This window comes from Pelodiscus sinensis, chromosome 3, assembly GCF_049634645.1.
Source record: "Pelodiscus sinensis isolate JC-2024 chromosome 3, ASM4963464v1, whole genome shotgun sequence".
Taxonomy (NCBI): domain Eukaryota; kingdom Metazoa; phylum Chordata; order Testudines; family Trionychidae; genus Pelodiscus; species Pelodiscus sinensis.
In genome coordinates this window covers 136,905,008-136,920,806 of record NC_134713.1, presented here as the reverse complement: position 1 = coordinate 136,920,806, position 15,799 = coordinate 136,905,008, and the positions used below count along the sequence as shown (strand labels likewise).

General features: G+C 41.2%; 1 protein-coding gene across 10 annotated transcripts in view; it reads right to left on the bottom strand.

Moving 5' to 3' along the window:
* Nucleotides 1-6,847: 6,847 nt before the first annotated feature.
* The window catches only part of LOC102447280 (maestro heat-like repeat-containing protein family member 1), a 77,125-nt gene continuing 68,173 nt past the window's right edge, over nt 6,848-15,799 (bottom strand). For 7 of the 10 annotated variants that reach the window (XM_075924938.1, XM_075924945.1, XM_075924943.1 and 4 more), the window contains 5 exons: nt 11,823-11,925; nt 11,230-11,295; nt 10,022-10,087; nt 8,478-8,825; nt 6,848-7,119 (listed from right to left, as the gene is read on the bottom strand). In XM_075924938.1, the coding sequence (XP_075781053.1) occupies nt 7,100-7,119; nt 8,478-8,825; nt 10,022-10,087; nt 11,230-11,295; nt 11,823-11,925 (603 nt within the window). In that variant the 3' untranslated portion in view covers nt 6,848-7,099. Of the gene's footprint in view, nt 7,120-8,477; nt 8,826-10,021; nt 10,088-11,229; nt 11,296-11,822; nt 11,926-15,799 lie in introns of those variants that run through there. The other 3 variants (XM_075924946.1, XM_075924947.1, XM_075924942.1) reach the window with 2 other exon arrangements.

Sequence of the window (15,799 nt, the reverse complement as noted above, 5' to 3'; positions counted from 1 at the left end):
AGATTGTCATGATATGGATTTTCTGATCTTACAAAGTGTCCTGAAGAGATTAGAATAGCTAGGCTGCCAGCAATGAGACAATTTTAAAAAGAAGAAGAGGAAGTTACTCACCTTGTGCAGTAACTACTGTTCTTTGAGGTGTGTGTCCCTGTGGGTGCTCCATTCTAGGTGTCGGGCTCGTGCCGGTGCCCCAGGTCGGAAATTCATCAGCCATGGTTGAGCCGGACCGTGCATGCACAGCGACATAGTGTGCCCTTCGCACCATTTCTGAGTCTGCGCGCGGTCCGGCTCCCGCCAGTTCCTCCTAATCGGATCACCCTGAAAGACATAACGAACAGACTCTGAAGCGGGTAGGAGGGTGGGTCATGGAGCACCCATGGGGGCACACACCTCGAAGAAGTCATTACTGCACAAGGTGAGTAACTTCCTCTTCTTCTTCGGGTAGCGTCCCCATGGGTGCTCCACTTTAGGAGAGTACAGAGCAGTCGCCTGGTCTACGGCAGTAGGATTGGAGCTAAGATGTCTGTGCTGAGGAGAGTACTGCAGAGGCCAGTGCTCAGTCTCGAATGACAACATCAATTCCATAATGTTTCGCAAATGTTATATCTGAAGACCAGGTTGCCGCACGGCGGATATCTTACAGCGGGATGCCTTCAAGGAAGGCTGTCAATGTGGCTGTCACCCTAGTGGAGTGAGCATTCATCAAGGTAGGTATTGGGTTATTGCATATTGAACATTATGTGATGCATTTAAACAGTTAGTTTAGAAATACGTTGCGATGTCAAAGGCTGGCCCTTGGTTCGTCTGTCTGTGCATAGTAGCATACATTGTGACTGTCAGAAGGAGTGTGTTCTCTCAAGGTAGAAAGCCAATGCTCTACGCACGTCTAAAGTATGTAACCAGGCTTCATGGCCTGAAGTATGTGGTTTGGGATAGAAGGTTAGAAGTATTATGGGCTTGTTGACATGGAATTCCGAGTTCACTTTTGGTAAGACGTTAGGGTGGGATCGTAGTATTACTTCCTGATTGGTAAACAAAGTATAAGATGGGGCAGCCGACAGAGCAGCCAGCTCACCCACTCGCCATGCTGATGTAATAGCTAGAAGGAAGACAACTTTCATTGTGAGTATGGTCATGTCACAGGTGGCTAGGGGTTCAAATGGTGGGTACGTTAGAGTGTCCAAAACCAGCTGCAAGTCCCACAGCACAGGAGTTTTTCTGCATGGAGGGTATAGATTTGCAAGGCCTTTTAAAAATTGTTTGATCATGGGGTGAGCAAATATTGAGTAACCTTCTATTGGTTGTTTGAAGGCAGAGATCACCGAGAGATGAACCCGGTTGGAGGGCAACATCAGTCCCGACTGCTGGAGGTGCAGTATGTAGTCCAGGATACAATGGGTAGGGATGGACAGTGTGTCGAGCCTATTAGCCGTGCACCAAGGATAAAAGCGATGTCATTTATAAAGGTAAGTCGTTCGTGTGAAGTCATGTCTACTGTGCATTAACAGGTTTCACCTCTTGAGAACAGATGACTTCCACTCAGTGGAACTAGCTAGGAACCACCCTGATAGGTGTAGTTGATCGATTCGGGGTGTATCATGGAGCGTCCCCGTTGCGTCAGCAGGTCGGGTTGTTCTGGCAAGTGGTATGGAGGCCATGGGGACATTTGTAGAAGAAGTGGAAGCCATGTCTCCCTGGGCCAAAACGGGGCTATACTTATGACCGTGGCCCTGTCCATGGCTATCTTCTCCAGTACTGTCGGAAGAAATGGAATTGTTGGAAAAGCGTATAGTAGGTGGCGACTCCAATCGAGCAGGAATGCGTCCCCGAGGGACTTCAGTCCCTGTTCCGATCTAGAGCAGTATTTCGGACACTTAGCATTGAGGTTTGTTGCGAATAAGTCTGTAGTGGGGTACCCCCATCACTGGATGAGAAAGTGCATTGCATCGCATTTGAGCTCCCACTCATGCTGGGGAAAGAAGTGCCTGCTGAGGGTATCAGCAATGGTATTGTCCTTGCCCAGTAGGTATGTACCAATGATGCTGATGCCTTGCCGAACACACCAGTTTCACAGCCGTGTGGCTTCTGCACAAAGGGATTTCAACCTGGCTCCACCTTGACGGTTGATATAGTAAACTGTGGTGGTGTTGTTGGTAAGGACTTGAATCATATGGCCGCAAATTGTGGGTAAGAATGCTTTGCAGGCATTGAATACTACTGCCCTGAGCTCCAGAAGATTGATATGTTGAAGCGCTTCTGTCGCGGTCCATCATCCTTGCGCATGTTCTCCTGAGCAATGAGCTCCCCACCCCAAAAGAGATGCGTCTGTTGTAATTTGTATGGTCGGTAGTGGAAGGGAACGTCTGTAAGCATGTTGGTGGAGGAGTCCACCATGCCAGGGAGCATCACATGATCGGGGGCACCGTCACTAGCCTATGAACATCCTGGTTGTCCGGGCAGTAGATTGAAGCTACCCAGTGCTGTAGGCATCTGAGATGGAACCTAGCATGTTGTACTACGTACGTTGTGGCCACCATATTCCCCATGAGTTGCAAGCACGTGAGTGTGGAGAATCTGGGTCTGATACAGATCGTATGAACAAGGTCTTGTATCTTGTGAAATCTGGCCACAGGAAGATAGGCCTTGGCTGTAGTAGAATCTAGTTGTGCCCCAATGAACTCAAGGGACCTTTAGGGCATGAAAGAGGACTTCTGGGTACTGACTACGAGGCCTAGGGCTGTAAATAAGTCCCTTTTGATGTTGGTGGCCCTTAGTGCCTGGCCATAAGTGGGTGCCTTGATTAGACACTCGTCCAAGTACAGAAATATCATGATGCTGTGATTATGCAGATATGCGGCGACTACCGATAGCATTTTGGAGAAGACCCTGGGTGCGGACGATAGGCCAAATGGAAGAACTCTGTATTGGAAGGGCTGTGTGCCTATGACAAATCTGAGAAAGTGTCTGTGTGCAAGATGTATCGTCACATGGAAATAAGCATCCTGTAAACTGAGGGACGTAAACCAATCTCCCATATTCAGGGCTGGAATGATAAAAGCTAAGGAAGCCATCTTGAACCTGTGTTTCAATAGATATTGATTGAGCCGTTGAAGATCCAGGAACGGTCTCCATTCCCCAGATTTTTTTCTCGGGGAGAAAGTACCAAGAATAAAACCCTTTCCCCTGAAATTATTTAGGCACTCTCTCCACTGCCCCGATGTTTATGAGATGTAGAGCCTCCTGCATTAGGAGAGCCTCATGAGATGGGTCCCTGAAGGAGGACGGGGGGAGGGGAGAAATAGGGGGAAGAGAAAAAAGTGGTATGAAGTAGCCTGATGTTATTAGCTCTCGGACCCAACGATCGGTGTTGATGGCGAACCACCTTTGTTGAAACAGTCATAAACGATGGTGAAAAATTTTCTGCAATTCTGGTTTAGATTGTAGGGGAATGGTCTGCAGCCCCTCAACAAGACCGTCAAACTGACCGCCTGTTGTGAGGGTTAGGTGCCCTACTCATCTGCGGATGTCATTTTGGCTGGCGTGGTTTCCCCCATTGTTGGGGTTCATATTGCCTGTATCTAACTGTGGCGTATGAAAACGGTTGTTGTCTATAATAGGACATATAGCATTTATGGCGGTACGGTGGTGTGTACATACTGAGAGTCCTCAGAGTCGTCCGAGAGTCCTTGCCTGAACGTAGGACTTGGTCGCTATTTTCAGCAAACAGACTCTGTCTGTCAAATGGCAAGTCTTCTACTTTTGCCTGCAGTTCTTTAGGCACCGATGCCATCTGGAGCCAGGATGATCTTCGCATTACCACAGATGTCACTGTGGTGTGAGCTGCTGTGTCAGCGATGTCTAATGAGATTTGTAAAGCTGCCCTTGAGGCAGTATAGCCCTCCTGAACCACTGATTTTAATATTTGACGTTTGTCCTCTGGCAAGTGTTCTAGCAGCATCACCAACTTCATAGAGTTATCAAAGTAGTGATTGGAGAGGAGGGCAGCATAATTTGCCGTCAGCATGGCAGAGGAGTAAACCTTCTTTTCAAAGAGGTCTAAACATTTCACCGGTGGCGTCGCATGCCACCACACATACGCATTCTGGCTGAACGCGTCCGGCCTTTAGGAATAATCATCCATTTTCGTAAACCTTTACCCACCTTCCTCACTCTCTATTCTGACCATCAGATATTATCACTTTGTTTTCTCTTATCCCAGGACTCAGTCCATATGTAAATATCTTCATGTTCATAATCCTTTACATCAAAACTGCTAGAAGGAAAGGAAAAATTCAAAAGTCTTCCCTCCCTATTCCACTATATGAATTAGTTGACTTGTGATTAGTACTTTTCCATATATCAAGAACGGGATTAAAAATATGCATTTAATTTACATAATGATAGAATTCCCTTGTTGAATAGGATATATGAATACACCTTCATAAACACATTCTGAAAAATTAGTGGGACTGCTGTTTTTGGACAAATCACCTTATTTTCTTCTCCAAACGTGGGAAAGGCATCAAGAATGCAATTTCTGGGAAAGCAAACTGAGGTTTGGACTAACACTAGGTAGCCACTGGTTCTTTTGTGTGGCTGCCAAGGGAATTGTTTATAAAACCCAGGTATTTGGACCATGTGGTAAAGAATATGAATTTCATCACAGACATTATTTCATCACATGAACAGTCTTAACAGAAGCATCGTTATGACACAGAATACAAGCATTTTGTGCAGAAACTCCATTCTGGCACAGAACTTAGGTTGATATTTTATAGCAACCAGATTTCTGCCAAACTACTGTAAATATAATATTTTACAACCAAAGTTAAAGTATACCCTCTGTATTAGATAGCAAACAGTAATACACATATATAAATAGTGAGATTTTAGAGAAGAAACTTTGTACAATAGTTTTTTATTAATTAAAAACAAGAAACTTATGTTGACTTACAATGAGACAGATCAGACGAAGTGAAAAAATATCACTATCAGTGTAATTTTCATTAGCACAATAGCTCTATCATATATTTGGAGGATGCATCTTTTTCCCCTCAAAACCGTTTAAGTAGTATTAATTAGTTTTGGCCTTAGCCTTGTTCCCACAGATCCCACTGAGTACACAGTTATGACAAACCTGAAGACAAGAACTGCATCTAAAGACACATAAGGCCATGGCGGTCCTCTCAAGCAAATCAGGGTTGTTGTTGGTTTTTTTGTTGTTGTTGTTTTTGTCGATATCCCTGGTTCATTAGCAGAAAAATAGAAAGAATTTCACATTTTTGATAGAAGACTTCTTTTGAATTCCATATTGCCTCCTACCTGTGACTTCCAAATGAAATATGGTGATCCTATCATTTTGCTTTCCTGGGTGGTGATGCATAAGGCATTATTTTCAGTTCTGTCCTTTCCATCAGGAAGGCTGTTAATGTGTCTCTATTTAGTTGTCTTCCTGTGCAGAGACTATTTTGAGACAGGTGTGTCTTGTCAGCTTGCTGAGGAAATTTGGTTCCTGATCATTCATGAAAGTCTTATACAAAATATTCTTACTTGGTTACTGTCTGTGTGCTTTGTGGAAAGTAGTCCTCTATCCTACAGTCAGTCTCTGCTGTCTCAAGGTACATTCATATCCTGTGATGGTCTCTCCTTCTTCCCATGCATTTGGTCCTTTCGAGTAGCTTTTTAAAGTTCTGGCTGGTGTAATGTCCCACCATGCCCCTTTTCTCCTATCTGGTCATATGCAAATTTTTTCTCTGGACTCTCAGTTTACTTGTCTTGGGGAACAGCAGCTCATGCCTTATGTTTTTCTCTGCCTTTGCTTATGGATAGTCTCATCTCTCAAACAAAGAGGGATTAGTGACACCCCATATCACTGTAGGTTCCAAACTCCTCTTGGAAATAGAATTCTTTTCTCCATTTGTGATTGAGTGTGCTTAGCTGTGTACTTCTGGTTAGTCTTTTGAGAACATGCACTGTCTTGTGCTTCAAGGCTCTTGTTATTTTCAGTTCTGGGTCGGTGGACTGGCTTGCCTTTTTTTTCTTCCACTGATTGGCTGTCCCTTGACTTGTCATGTGACAGTCAAGTTTACCTCTTCCTCCACTTTCCTCCTTCTGGAGATGCAAGATGAAACAGGAGTAACTAATTGTAGATTATCAGGGGATTATCTTGTAGGAGCTGAAGTGTGTGTTTTCAACCCATAGTCTTTACAGAGAGGCAGCAGTAAAGGTTATTATTTAAAAAGGCCTCCATTTACTTTGGCTAGATTTCCTGCCAATTTTTTTGTTTCCAGTTCAACCTGTAATCTCTGTGGCTTCATTTCAGACGCAGTGTTCCCTTACCACATCTGAAGTTTATTATTTTGGTCTCTGGGACAATAGCCATTGGTCTCAGTAGATACTGATTCCTGTCACGTGACCAGATATAGGCTTGTCAGACCCTGACACCTGTCAAGTGACTGGAAGCTGGAAATAAAGTTCAGCCAACCTTGCAGCACTCCTGTGTGTAACACCTTTACTACATGGCATTTTGATGTTTTCATGAAAGTAGAGTCATTCAAACATGTAAAATTATTTTGTCAAATTTCAAAGTTATTTCCTTTTCACAATGATCAGAACAGACCATTTTTTACATTCCAGTATATGTTTTGCAAAAGATTAAGTAAATTTTTAAGTGAAAACTTTATCAAAATCCAATCAATATAGACAAGCCAGTGGTTATGGTACTGTGGAAGCAGGCACCCAATGGTGAACACCACTCAGCAAGACATACGTTTGATCTGAGCACAGCATGTGCTTATGTGATAGAGATGTATCTGCCAGTTAAACAAAGTTCCGCAGAGGCATGTGATCCAAATACAATATATATGCCAGAGATAATGAGCACCGAACACATTTCCTGAACTGTGGAAATGCTACAGATGGAAGAGGTTTACTCATTCTGCATTCACACACGGAAGCAATGGTGACCAGGAATCCACAGGGTTACTTCTCCTGATCTCTTTTCTTTCTCCCTCAGTTAGTTCAGCTGCTCTGTGTGACTCTGCTTTTTCAGCAGTTATCGGAGAGTTTGCAGACCTGTCACTGGTGTTAATTTCTGATTTTAATATGCAGCTGCAGCACCTATGAGTAAGGAAAATAACATCAGTTAGCAAGAATAGTTACTGCAATGCTGTGTGCACATTCCGACGGCTTGCGACCAACATGAAATGTGTAAAAGGGTATGCCACCATCATTTCCATTTTGGTGCCAAAATAGCAACCAACAAATACAATGTAATTTTTCCTGATTTCCCTCACTTTTTTTCATTTTAATTCATTCCAAAGAGTGACCCACATCAAGACTAAAATCAAGGCCAGAAGCACAAGTTATCATAGAAAATGCACCTTTGCAAAATAACCGAACACTTTTACATTTTTAGGGGTCATAGACACAGGGTATGTCTAGACTATAGAGCTTTTCTGGGATACTGGAGGTCTCCCAGAAAAGCTCTGTTGCGTCCAAGGAATGTGTCTGCTTTTCCGAAAATTTTTTTGGAAAAACATATGCGTTTTTTGGCATCCCTGTAAACCTCATTTTATGAGGAAGAAGGGATGTTCCCAAAGACGTGTTTTTTTCAACATTTGGCCCTGTGTAGATGGGCCAAATGTTGAAAAAGCCTCTTTTGGAAGAAAAGTGGAAAAAGATACGCAAATTGCAATTTGCGTATCTTTCCCCGACTTTTCTTTGTAGTATAGACACAGCCAGAAAGTATGGCCAGAGTCACTGGGAAGACTAGCCTGTAGATACAACATGGTGCCATGCAGTAGCCACTTCTTTTAGAAACCAGATTCTCTCAACACTGCAGTCCTGGCAAAAGGAACTAACATGTGACCAGGAAGTTGGGAGACATGTGTTTCTGTATGTACAGAATGCAGTATCACCCTCTATTGGCTATGAACAAGAAATAGAGATTATAAAATCTCTATGAATGAAAAAAAGATTGACTGATACTAATATTTAAATGTCAGGCACTGTATTTTCGGGAAAAACAAATTAAGATAGAATTCTGTTTGTAAACAAATATCCAATAACTGAAAAGCACATCATCATTATAATAGGACAATCATTTCAAAGTGAGACATAAAAAACTAAGATCCTTTTACAGGAATGTTGCCTGCCTTCTCTCCTCCATGATAAATAAGTAACAGTCTTACTTGATTTGGTGAACGGGATTCTCTGAGGTCTATGGCCTGCGTGAATGCAGTGGATTGGATAGAAGTGTGTGTCTGGTGTATCAGGAGAATTGGATCTTGAACACACACTCAAGGAGGGTGAATATGGAAGATACAATGAGGAGTTCATGTCTACACTTCAGCAACTCTAACCTATCAGATATGGTCTGGAGAGAGGCAGTCCTCTTATTCTAATTCACATGTCCTCTTTCAACATGGTATTTAATAAAATTAATAACTGCTGGGAAGTGAGACGGTGGAAAATACCTCTGAGGAAGGTATTTCCACAACATTTGAGTGTCTTCCTTTTCATATTCCTTGAGAACTTCCATAGCTTCTGTTTCATGCTTTTTTCCTCTTTTTCTTGGTTGGCTGCTGAGGTACCTTCAGGGACAGTTTTGCCTCTCAATTGCTTTGAGCTAAACTTGTACTTTAATGGGATTTCTCTGACTTTAAAAATCTTGATCTTTCTTTGAACAGGCAGAGAGCAGAAAAACTTCCTCAGTCTGGAGAGAGGCTCTGCTTCAGGCAAACAAGCTGTTTCAATATTTGTTATGGTGTCTATAGCTGCAATGCTGACTGAGTCTACAGGGTCATATCTGAGATCCTCAAGAGCTGAAACCAAAAAGAAATGAAAATCAAAGCACATAGTTTAATAAGATGATATTTCAATAGGCCGCATTATCTAATGCCATTTTCTTGGGCCCCATAACATATTTTAGCCCCAGAAGCAAAAAATATATATTATTTCTTATGTGTCCCATGTGCCAGGATGAAAATTTAGTCTTTCTTGTCCCCTGACATCACCCTCAGTGCAAAGCATTCAGGCATTATATCGGATGCTGTAGACTGAGCGCCAGTGAGTTCCATTTGTGAAGTCCTCCTTTCTCCTCTGTAAATGGAAATGTTGGAATGTCTCCAGATAACACAAAACTCACACACACTGGGAATGCTCCTACAACAAGAACTGGGGTTAGGAATTGTAAAGGGATGTAATTAAAAATAATGGGATGACATTAAGCACGAAAGATGTGGGTCAAATGTGAAAAAAAATGACCAATTTCAATCTTTCAAACTGTCGTATAGTGTTGAAGAAAAGGGCGGGATGCCTGTGGCTTGGCTGATTTTTACTACATGACTACACAGAGCACGGTAGGGAACAACCCTGAATTAGATCTTCCCGCCCACTTCTTTTTCTAATGTATTTTATAAACCTCATTTGATTTTAAATAGGAATAAAGACTGCACAGTGCTGAAAATTGGGAATGGTTTTAGAATCTTTCATTTGCAAATCATTAGTTTCAATTCAGCCCGGTTCTACAATATGCAAACAACTTTTCTAGCAGCCAACTAATGTAAGATGAGTTAGGAATATAAAAGGTGCCACACTGAAATAGATTAAATAGATTCATTGTTCAACAGGACAAAGCTGGTTCTGAGCCACAGACATAGGAGGCTGACAACATGAACCCATAATAAGCCACAACAATGTTTTAATCCCATGAGGTATTAGGACCCTAGTTCAAAATTCCAATCTGCTGCAGAGACTGCGGGGGTACGTCTAGATTGTGGTGCTATTTCAGGATACTGGAGGTATCCCAAAATAGCTATTCTGCGTCTTTTGAACCAGCCCATTATTTCAAAATAGATTTTGAAATAATGAGCTTGCTACTCTGATGACCCTATAGCCCTCCTTCCACAAGGGTGAAGGGACATTTCAGAATAGTGCTTTATTTTGAAATTAGATCGAAATAAAATATACAATTTGCGTAGCCTAGATGCCTAGAATAGACCCTAGAATAGCTACCCACAGTGCATCGCTCTTTGAGTTGATGCAACCTCTGGCAATGAGGATATGCTCCGTCGACCACAGCCACCTAGTGGGGACATGCAAAATCACATTTGTTGAACCAGATTCTCAAAGATGAATTAAATAAAATTGACCTAATTTTGTAGTGTAAACATGCCCTAAAGTCTCCTTCCTGAGGGGTAACAACCAGTTTATACCCCCTCAATGTGCCCACTTTCATCTACATTGAAATTTCACCCCCATCATGTTGCCCAATTTTGTAGTCTTATAAAATTCTTCTGCACTCTTCCAAGTGTTAATTAAACTAAATGACTAAGTCTCAGCAAAATTTCACCACCTCACAATTTATCCCATCTTCCAGAAGGATAATAAACATATTGAAAACAGGCCCTAATGCTGATCCTTGAAAGACAACAACATACTTTATATGTTACTTTCTGTCTTTTAACTAGCTGCTGATATATGCCAAAAATTTACTTCTTGCTCTCTGGTTACTAAGTTTCCTTAACAGTCTCTTGGAAGGAACTTTATAAACACTCTTTTGAAAGGATAAACACATTTATTTCCTCTTTTATCCAGTACTTTCTTAACTCTTTCAAACAACCCTACCAGTTTAGAAAGGCAGAAACTATACTACCATTACAGATGCTGAATTAACTGGACATGACTCTTCTAAATGGTTTATAAATTAACAATTTTCTGACCTATTTTTTTCAGACACTGAAGAAAAACACAGCTGTCAATAACTTCTTAGAATTCCTCTTAGCACCGCTTAAAAATATTGATACAAGGCTGGCAATCCTTCAGCCCTTATTGCACAAAGCTTCTTTCTAGTGATACATGACATATTTATGTTGAACTCTTGCATAAAACCCATCCATTTCTGGCGATTTATTCCAAAAATATAGGAATTATTTATAAAAAATATCTCTGAATAGAAAATTATTGGATAGATTTCAAACACAAGGATACAGTAAACTTCCCCCTTCTAGACAGGCACAGCAAAGATGCCACAAAAAGGCATGGCCCCTGGTGCCCACACTCCAGTCTCAGCCCTCAAGGTTTATCCCTCCTAGTCCAGGTTTAGGCACAGTGGCGAGGTAATATGGGTATAACAGGCATAGTCACTACTCATGCTGTACTCATTCTGCAGATTAATAGCAAGATTTCAACTCTCTTGAGTGGTCAGGATCATACGGAATTCCTTACCTCTGAGCAGCAGCATCACATCATCTCTGTCAACTTCAATCAAGTTCAAATTCTTTACTGTGAACTCTAGATATGCAATCAAAACAACAGTCAGAAATTTGACTTGACTTCTCAAGTTTCACTCTTCCCAAAGGAAGAAAGGAGGAAGCTGCTCTATTAGGAAATCTGACAAATCTCTCCAAACCCCAAGTTCCCAAGAGACCAATTTCTAAAGGAGACTAAAGGCCAGGTCCTCAGATAGTGTAAAAATGAGTTCAATGGATCTACACCCATTTACAATAGCGGAGGATCTGATCTCTATAGAAATGCCCATGTGACCAGCTGAAGAAGAGCAAAGGTACGGAAATTCCTCTAGAAGGAAGAAAATGGAGAGATTCTCTGAGATAGCAGGAGAGAGCATCTCCTGGGTGCAGAGGGATAGCAGGTGGGATATCAATTGCTCCAATTTTTGTACGAACCCCTGGGGTCTGATTCAGTTCAGTAACTTAGGAACCTAGAATGCAGTTCTCACACAAAAAGGTCATAGCACAATGAAGAAAAAAAATGGCTTTGAAGAAATTCATTGGAACAGTAAAGAAATTCATTTTGTTTACCTATAAACCTGGCTGCTGCCTCTCGTAAAAGGGGCTGTGGGTTCTTTAGGTAGGTTATGCTCTTAAGTAAGAAATCCCCCAACATTCTCCTGCACTTTTTCACCTAGAAAACAACAAGAGTTATAGCATATTAACAACCCCCTTCCTACTTAGGCCAGAAATGTGGGGGAGCATGAAGCTCACCACTTCCCTGGCTCAAAGGACACCTTCACATGGCTTGGATTTAAGTTCAGAGAGAACCCAGCTAAGACTGGTGGACTATTTTAATTATGTTTCCAAGTCTGACATTCTGAACGAAATCTGGTATTGACCAGTGGGTGCTGATGCTAGTAAAGTCTCTACAGTAAAAGAAGCAGTTATAAGCAAAAAAGGAATCATTTAAAAACTGGAAGTCAAATATTAGTGAGGAAAATAGAAAGCAGAATAAACTCAGGCAAGTCAAGCGAAAGTGTATATAAGCAAGTTGTATATACCAATGTCTTTATGGGTGACCTTGAATGACGTTTCCTCAGCTCTCGTCCCCCTAAGAACCTTACTCTACTTATGCCACATCGATTACATCGTCATCATGTAGACCGACGGGAAAGAAACCCTTAAAGAATTCCACAGGGATTCCAACAATTTCCCACTATCAGCCTCAGCATGGATCAGTCCACATGAGAAATCCACTTCCTTGACACTACAGTACTATTAAATGATGGACGAATTTCCTCCATCCTATGCCAGAAACCTACCGAGCGCTATACTTACTTTCATGCTTCTAGCTTCCATCCCAGACACATTTCCCAATCTATTGTATACAGCCAATCCCTAAGATACAACTGGATTTGCTCCAGTCCCATAGACAAAAGCAAACACCTACAGGATCTATGTAGATCATTCTTAAAACTGAAATACCCGCCCGGAGAAGTGAAAAAACAGATCGACAGAGCCAAAAAGTACTCAGACATGAACAACTTCAAGACAGGCCCAGAAGAGAAAACAACAGAATTCCACTTGTTATCACCTACAGTCCACAATTTAAACCCCTCCAATGCATTATCAACAATCTACAACCTACCCTGAAAAATGACCCCTCACGCTCACAGGCCTTGGGGGAAAGGCCAATTCTCGCTTACAGACAACTCCCTAGCCTCTAACAAATTCTTTCCCGTAACCACGCAACACTCCTCCATCATAATCATCCAGGAATCCACCCCTCCAATCAGCCCCAGTGCCAACTCTGCCCACACATCTATATCGGCGATTTCATCACTGGACCCAATGATCACATCAGCCACCAAATCAGAGGCTTATTTAACTGCGCATCCACTAATGTGATCTATGCCATCAAATGCCAACAATGCCCCACAGCAATGTATATTGGCCAAACTGGACAGTCTCTATGGGAAAGAATTAACGGACACAAATCAGATATCTGAAAAGGCAATACACAAAAACCTGTTGGAGAACACTTTAATCTTTCTGGACACTCACTAATGGATCTCCAAGTTGCCGTTTTGTTTCATACCAATTCTACAAGCCAAATACACAGAGAAGGATTAGAACTTAACTTCATTTACAAGTTTAATTCTTATGCAAATGGTCTGGACCGGGATATAGGGCGGCTCACACACTATCTTCCACCTTTTAATGACTTAACCAACCAATCAGCCAATGGAGGTGCTAATGTTTCTTAACAGCCTCTTGTAACTATTTGAACTATCTACTCACTGTCTCTTTTTTCTTCCTCCTCTCCTCCTTTTCTGCTCCTCTTCCCTTATTTATTCTTGTATCTGGACTTATTATACTCCTGTCATCTGAAGAAGTGGGTTTTGCCCACAAAAGCTCATGATACCATCTACATGTTTTGTTAGTCTTTAAGGTGCTACCAGATTATTTGTTGTTTTTTTTATTTTTTTTTCCTGTTACAAGCTAACTTAGCTACCCCTCCGAAACTTCTGTATATAAGAAGGCAGGCCAAAAAATACTATGAAGAGCAACTAACAAAAGACATAAAAACTAAGAGCGTTTTTTAAAAAAGGTACATCAGAAGGGTCACCAGACAACAAAAGTGCTAACGGACACTCAAGGAAGACAAAGCCATTGTAGAGAAGCTAAATTAATTCTTTGTATTGGTCTTCACTGCAGAGGATGAAAGGGAGATTCCCACACCTCAGACATTTCTTCTTTTGTTGACAGATCTTAGAAAAACTATCCCAGACTGTGATGTCAATAGAGGTGATTTCAGAATAAATTGATAAATCAGGCCAATGGATCTTTGTCTTTACAGACTATTGTATTGTTTTCAACGGTTTGATTTGTCTTCCTACCCCCAAGCTTCTCCTCACTTAAAAACCACTCACTTACAAAAACAGACAGAGAAATAAAAAGTTCTACGCACACTACTATTGAAAAATTGCTCACCTTCTCGTTTTATCATATAATTATAAAATAAAACAACTGGAATACAAATACTGTACTTCCACCTCAACGTATAGTATATAGAGTAGTACAAAGAAGTCATTGTCTGAGTTTGTACTAACTTTGTTAGTGCTTTTTAAGTAGCCTGCTCTAAATATCTAGCTGAGTTGAAGTATCCCCAAAGTATATGTACCCTAACTGAGAACCACTGAATTAAAGGGGAATAAGTCACCATGATCAGATGACATTTACCCAAGAATTCCATAGGAACTCAAATATAAAATTGCAGAACTGCTGACTGTGGTAACCTGATCATCTAAATCAATCTCTGTACCAGATGACTGGAGGCTAGCTAACGATGATAAATGCAAAATAATTAACATTGGAAAACATAATCCTAACTACACATGCAAATGATAGGATCTTAACTAGCTTTTTACTGCTCATGAATAAGTTCTTAGAGTCATTATGGAAAGTTCTCTGAAAACTCCTACTCAATATGTAGCCGCAGTCAAAAGTGCAAACAGAATTTTAGGAACCATTAAAAAAGGGTCACTAAATAGTAAGATAAAATATAATATCCCTCTATAAATCATTGGTATGCCCACAGTTTGAATACTGCATGCAGTTCTAATCACCTTACCTCATAAAAAGATATATTAGAATTGAAAAAGGTACACGGAAGGGCAATAAAAATAATTAGGGGCATGGAATAGCTGCCATATAAGGAAATAGCTGTCATATAAATAGACAGACTGTTCAGTTTAAAAAAAGAGATGACTAAGGGGGGATATGATAGAGATCTATAAAATCATGAATGGTGTGGATATAATAAATAAGGAAGTGTGATGTGATTTACCCTTTCATGTTTAAATTGCAGCAAGGCTTAAACTGCAGCAAGGGAGGTTTAGGTTGGACCTGAGGAAAAACTTCCTAACTATCAGGGTGGTTAAACAGTGGAATAAATTGCTAGGGGTGTTGTATTATCTCCATCACTGGAGATATTTAAGACCAGGTTGGATAGACATCTATAAGGAATGATCTAGACCGTGTTTGGTCCTGCCGTGAGGGCAGGGGACTGAATTTGACCTCTCAAGGTCCCTTCCAGTTCTAGAATTCTATGATTCTATGTAACACAAGTCACCCCATGAAATTAATAGGCATTAGGTTTCAAAAAACAAAAAACAAAAAAAACAACAACAACCCATAAGGAAGTACTTCTTCATACAGCACACAGTCAGCATGTGGAAATCACTGCCAGGGGATGTCCTAAGGCCAAAAATATAACTGGTTTCAAAGAAAAATTAGATACATTCATAAAGAATAGGTCCATCAGTGGCTATTAGACAAGGTAAGTCAGAGGTGCAACCCCATGCTCTGGATGTCGCTATATCTCCAACTGCCAGATGCTGGCACTGGACAACAGAGGATGGATCACTCAATAATTGCCTTGTTCTATTAATTTCTTCTGAAGCATATGACATTAGCCCCTGAGGGAAGACAGGTTACTGGGTCAGATGGACCGTTGGTCTGACCAAGTATGACCATACTTATATTCTTAAGTGACAGGTTTT